Source organism: Zea mays, chromosome 9 (genome assembly GCF_902167145.1).
Source record: "Zea mays cultivar B73 chromosome 9, Zm-B73-REFERENCE-NAM-5.0, whole genome shotgun sequence".
Taxonomy (NCBI): domain Eukaryota; kingdom Viridiplantae; phylum Streptophyta; class Magnoliopsida; order Poales; family Poaceae; genus Zea; species Zea mays.
The window spans coordinates 25125271-25131714 of NC_050104.1; the positions used below are offsets into that span (position 1 = coordinate 25125271).

Sequence of the window (6444 nt, forward strand, 5' to 3'; positions counted from 1 at the left end):
TTGGAAAATAAGTCTGGCCTCCTTTTTTCTAGTTCGTTCGGTCGCTCGTTCTATTTTAGCTAGCAGGGTGTTACTATATGGGAGTATTGTGCCACGTTCGGCTTCGTGTCGTGTTTGGTTTACGTGGTTTCCCACGACCTATTTGTAGAGTAACAACCCACTAACAGAGACTTGAGTGATTTTCGTGGCCTACCTATAGTATAACGACCCAATGGTAAAGGGATAGGATAGACCTACACACTTTGTGTGTGATACAGAACGACTATTGATAATGATGTTTTATAGTAGTAGAGATAAGTCCGTCAATAACTAATTATTGGAGGATGAATGGCCTCATAGCAGCTAGATGTCGCGACGAAGCACGTAAGGTAATATTAGGAGCCGTGTATAGAAGCCAAACTCCGTAACCATGCTCACACGATGAGCAGGAGACCAACTAAAGTACTTTTAGTGTAGTTGTAAATAGTTTGTAGTGGTTTTTATTGGTAAATTTAGCTAGTTGTAGCTTGTTTGTTTGAGTGATACAAAATTAAGACTAAACTACTAGACTTGTGTAGGAGGCTTGCTTGGATGAATTAGGCCCCCTTTGGTATGGCTTCGATTATTCTCAAAACGGGTTCGGCTCTTCTGGCTTCTCTAGAGGAGTCAGCGCCGTTTTGCAATTCATTTGGTAAAACGATTTTTCACGGGAAAACTATGATAGGGACTGTAACTTTGTGAAATATTATTGTGTGTGGGATAGAAAAAACCAGTAGAAGCTTGTTTTCTGATGCTTCATCTCCCGATAGCAAAACAAATCTAGCTCCTTGATGGCTCTCGATGAGGAGCCATTTTTTAAGACCATTTGACACGGCTTCACGAAGAGCCAGAGGAGGAGCTGTCTAGATAGCCCTGCCAAAGGGAACCTTAATGCTAGAGAAAGTAGTAGTTCTTGGGGTTTCAATACATACTAATCAATTTGCTCTATTGTTTGTGGTTTGTAAAAAAAATTATAGGGTATTTATCCCCGCTAGCCATCTACATCCTTTGAATTGTATGGTATCGGAACCATGCAACTATCAACTTCAAGGCTTAGCAACTCATGATGTAAAGATGGCAACTAATCATGTTGGTAAGCCACCTCACTTTAATGAAACTATTTATGACTATTAAAAAGAAGAGGATATGTTTGCACTTGAAGCTAATTATGGTCAGCTACCGAGTATATCTTTTACGCCAGTATACCAAATCAATCCTCTAGCACCTTTTGTATTTTGTTGAATCTGAAACTTAGTTACCGAGTTGCTTGATTAAGCATTAAATAGTTTTTGCAGACAGTGCAAACTGTCTGTTTAGCTAAATGTAGGTGAATCAAACAAGAAACTAGAAACTGTGGACAATGTCCTAAATATCTATATAGGTTGTGCATGCTCTTAGCCTAGTCAAAGCCAAACCCGTCCATGCATACACAAAGATAGGCTATGATCTTTTTTGGAACCCAGAAATTTTACACGAATGATATAGAAATTTCACAGGAATTAATTCAAAAACACTTGAAAAACGTAGGATTCAGAAAGAAAATGTACTCTATATAACATCTATACGAGAAGCGATAAGAACACCGAACAGCAGGGATTATTTACTCCACCACTACAGGTCCATTTATTTACTCGCAATATAAAATTACCGATCGGTACTTAACTACACACGCAAGCAATTAGTTCATGCGCTTATTAGGTTGTGCCACTGGCCACCACTACACTATATTACACTAGCACAAGCAAGCAGCTACACATACTTGTCCATATCACATAAACGAAACAGCATATATAAGAAGATGTCCCAACATGTTTGCACCACGCGCGAGATCAGGGGGCCTGCAGGCCGAACTCTTCAGGGCGCGGCCACGTTCTCCTTGGCGAGCGGCGCGATCTCCTCGCCTTCGACCCCTGGCTCGCCGCCGGCGACCCCGAGGCTGAGCAGCACGTTCTCCCAGTTCTTGGCAGGGCCCTGCGCATTTCGCAAATTAAACCACGGTCAGCGACAGGAGCGAGGCGCGTACGTGTGGTCGGTCGGTCGATCGATCTTGGCGCTCTGCTCTGGCGGGGCGGGCGTACGTACCTTCCAGGAGAGATCCTGGATCATGCAGTTCCTCACCATCTCCTCGTACGCCGGCGTGCCGACCACCTTGATGGCGCGCTGCAAGGTGGTGGCCACCTTCTTGACGTCCGCCGGCTCCACGACGTTGCACTGGGAAGAGAGGACGACGAAACAAGAACGGCGGTGCTGATTCATACATACATACATACAGAAAGAAGAAAGATCATGGCAGAGCTAGGCTTACGTCGACGCTGAGGCGGCCCATGTGGAACCCGGTCTTGCCTTCGATGATGGTGTCGACGAGTCCACCGGTGGACGCGCAGGCGCAGGGCTGCAAGAGTCGCAGCGGGAGACATCGATCAATCAATTCAAATCGATGAAGCATTCATAATCAATCTGTCTCTGTCCCTCTCGTCAGGATTCAGGATGTTTTTTTTTCTCTCTCGTACCGTTCCGTATCGCATCCCCTGCAGCTGGATGAGGCCGCAGGGCTCGAAGCGGCTGGTGACGGCGAGCACGTCGGCGCCGGCCATGATGTGGTGCGCCAGCGCCGCGTTGAACTTGACCACGGCGCGCACCTTGCCTGGGAACTTCTCCTCGGCGCTCATGAGCATGCGCTCGAACTTCTTCTTGCCCGTGCCCTGCAGCATTATCCATCGCGTTGCTCACACGTATGTTCCAGTAGAACGATACACGCATGTAGTAGCCGGGTGGCGGGCGGCGCACACGTACCAGCAGAACGATCTGCACGTCCTCCACCATCTCCATGAGCTGCGGGATGGCGGCCGCCATGACGTCGGGTCCCTTCTGCTCTTCCAGCCTGCCGATGAACGCCACCAGCGGGATGTTCCGGTCCACCGGGAGCCCGACCTCCGCCTGCAGCGCCTCCTTGTTCAGCGCCTTGGCCTCCACGGCCTGAACCGGACACCACACCACCGTCGCACGCACGTACGTACACTTGCCGCGTCAGAACCGAACCAGCATGAGCAGGAGGACCAGGCAGCAGAATCAGCTAGCTAGCCAGCTCACCGTCGACACGTCGTACTTCACGGCGATGTACTTGTCCCTGCTGGGGTCCCACTCGCTGACGTCCATGCCGTTGACGATGCCGGTGATGCCGGTGAGGCGCATGATGTTGTCGAGCTCGCAGCCCCTGGCGATGCCGGAGATGAGCTCCTCGGCGTAGTAGGGGCTGACGGTGAGGACCCTGTCGGCCTCGAGGATCCCGGCCTTCATCCAGTTGATCTTCCGGCCTTCCACGGGCTTCTCGTAGCTGCAATGCAATCCAGGTCAGATAATGAACCAGCAGGACGCGAACAGTTGTGGGTTACCGTTCATGAATGTTCACATGCACGCAGGAAAACAGACCCGTCGATGAAATCGAAGGACGACTTGAATCTCTCCGGGAGGTTCAGCTCCGGGTAGTCGGAGAAGGCGAACCGGCCCTGGTAGGAGATGTTGTGGATGCAGAAAGCGGTCTGGTAGGTAGTACGTGAAGATGGTCAGACAGACATGCAGTCAGTTTCAGTTTCTCAGAGAAGCACCACCACCAGACGAGGTATACGAGCATGGAGAACGAAGACGGCGTTGTTCAGTTCAGAGAAGGCAACCTTTGCGTCCCTGTAGATGCCGTGGGACTGGTAGTTGCTCTTGAGGTAGCACGAGAGAGGGCCGGTGTGCCAGTCGTTGCAGACGAACACGACGTCCTCCCCTTGTATGGATGGATGGACGAAGAGCAGCAGCAGTAGTCAGTATAAAATGACAGTCCGTCTGATGGGCCGTTTCCTGTGAAGATTCTCGAGCTCAACAGATATATATACGAAGACTGCAACTCTTACCGTATGGTCCGGAGAAGTATGGGTTGTTGTTGAGGCTCAGGATCCTTGGAGCTTCAAGTGCTGCCTGCAGAACAGCATGCATTTCTCATCAGTGTATACTGCTGCATACAGATGATATGAAGTTGTAGTACCAAGCCATCCTGACCTGGCATAGCAGGCTGAACCGCAGCTGGTTGTCCCTGTAGTCCGTTCCAGCGTCAGGCCCGTAGATCTTCTCCTCGGTCTTTCCCCAAACCTGAAACCAGCGACCAGGCGGGGGCAAAAAAAAAGGCTCACTGTAACTGCTTACAATGGGGTGGTAATTGCGTATCGAGTGATCAGATCTCATCTCACCCTCTCCAGGAACAGTGGGTGGTCAACGAACACGCGGTCCACTCCGCGCTTGTAGCAGTGGAAGAACCTGACCGTCTCGTACCTGTCTCCCATCTTGATCTGCAGGCATCAGAGCAGAGAAAGGTTCATATGACGGTGTGTGTGACTGTGATGTGTGATCTGAATCTGATCTCGGTGGCCGTACCTCGGACACGACGCTGGTGTCCCAGGCGTCCTTGTACTGGTCGTAGCGGGGAGAGACGACCATGACACGGTGCCCATTCGCCTGCATGCATTGCATGCCCGAACACACACGTCAGTCACATACACGAGCCAGGAGGAAACACATGCATCATGCACGCGGCAAGAGCACGAAGAAGACGCGATCCAACGGATGCATGTCTCGGTGCGCGCGCTTACGGCCATGGCCGGCGGCAGGCCGCCGAGGACGTCGCCGAGGCCGCCGGTCTTGCTCCACGGCGCCATCTCGGCGCCGACGAAGACGACGTTCATGCCGGCGCTGGCGCACACGACGAGCGACGGGAACCTGGCCCCGCGGCGCGCCTGCTGCTGCTGCTGGTGCTGGAGCCTGGGCGCCGCGCGCGCGCTGGTCCGCATGCTGAGCGTGTCCGCCGCCGACGCCGTCCGGCCCCCCCTCAGGCCCTGCGCGGCGCCGCGGCGGAACGTGGACGCGTCCGGGACGCCCAGGCCGGCGCGCGTTGCGACGAGCTGCGACGTGGCTAGAGCCGCCATGCCGATTAATCCACTGCATAGCAGACAGACAGAGAGAGAGAAGACATGTGCACGGACAGATTTAGATTCGATGAACCTGGATCATCAAACACGTAGATACACGCCAGGATCTGGACGAAACTCAAGGACAGGATCGGAACGGAACCTGGTCGTCGACGAGATGAGCAGCCCTGCCGGGCGGTGCGCGCACTGGTGGACGGAGCAGTACACTTCTCCCCCTTCACTGGCTGGCAGTGAGTTTATTCCTTCCTCCTGGCGGCTGTCGCGTCGCCTCGGCGGGTGGTGTTGGCTGTGGCGATCGATCGGTCGATGGATGGATGTGACGGGGCCCCCCCCGGTCCAGGCCTCGGTATTTCTAGCGCGCGCGGAGGGGGAGGGCAGTACGTGGGGCGCGTTGCGTGACCCGGCCGCGCGCTGCTCTCGGCCCTCGCCACGCTCTCCTCCGCCCGCGCCCCCCACGATACCCGTTCCCCCCGGCACTGCGCACCAGCGACTGACCCGCACGCCAGCGCTCGCGCCCAAAACGCTTTCCCGATCGGGGGCTGCCTCGCCTTGGCTTGTCGTCTGCACGCACGCACACGCCGGCGTACGTGGCCCGTTTGGAAGCGTCGCCCGCGTCCGTCCCATGACGCGTCGCCCACCGGTTCGGTTCTCGGCTGCTTGTGGCTGGCTCTCCGACGCGACGCATGCTGTTGCGTTCCGGAGCTTGGATCGCTTTGGCGCCTTCGCTTGTCGTGGGTACTTTTGGGTTGCCCACCGGGCGCGGGCGGCCGGGCGCGCGGCTCCACTTCCACACCACCTCCCCGTGCACGGCTCGCTCTCCGCTCTCTGCTGCGTGTCCCCGGCGCGCGCGTACGTACGACGAAGACACGGAAGCCAACGTTGGGCCGCCCAGCTGTTGCTGCTCTGCTCACCACCGCATCGACGCGACGCGACCAAGGCGTGTGACAATCCTAGACGTTGCACTTCACAGGCAGAGAAATCCGCAACGTGCTGTGCTGGTACTCCTCGTCTACGAGCAAATTTTGGCCCTGTTTGTTTCGGCTTCTAGCAGCTTCTGGCCACCAAAAGCTGCTGCAGACTGCCAAACACTCACTTTTCAGCCAGCTTCTATAAAATTCGTTGGGGGCAAAAACCATCCAAAATCAACATAAACATATAATCGGTTGAGTCGTTGTAATAGTAGGAATCTGTCACTTTCTAAATCCTGAGCCCTATGAAATACTTTATCTTCCTCCACACGTAATCGTAATAATACTCAGATTCTCCCCACAGCCAGATTCTCCCCACAGCCGGATTTTCAGAAAAGCTGGTCAGAAAAAAGCTGAACCAAACAGAACCTTTAAGCCTGCTCAGACCATGTCAGCTCCACTACACAAGCTACCCAGGAAGCACAGGAGACGAGACAACAGATGAATCTGCCACACGAACGTCCAAGGAGCCGGACAGCTGCGAGCAGAGC

At 53.9% G+C, this 6444-nt stretch overlaps 1 protein-coding gene across 1 annotated transcript; it reads right to left on the reverse strand.

Annotated features, from left to right (window-relative positions):
• Window positions 1–1614: 1614 nt before the first annotated feature.
• On the reverse strand, window positions 1615–5290 carry LOC541854 (waxy 1). Its single transcript, NM_001372008.1, has 14 exons — window positions 5128–5290; window positions 4650–4995; window positions 4435–4515; window positions 4251–4349; window positions 4063–4152; window positions 3918–3981; window positions 3690–3790; window positions 3448–3557; window positions 3109–3352; window positions 2812–2994; window positions 2529–2720; window positions 2324–2410; window positions 2101–2229; window positions 1615–1989 (listed from the first exon to the last, which is right to left on the reverse strand). The coding sequence occupies exons 2-14, from the start codon at window positions 4980–4982 to the stop codon at window positions 1873–1875; spliced, it is 1830 nt and encodes a 609-aa protein (NP_001358937.1). The 5' UTR covers window positions 4983–4995; window positions 5128–5290; the 3' UTR covers window positions 1615–1872.
• Between the last annotated feature and the right edge of the window lie 1154 nt (window positions 5291–6444).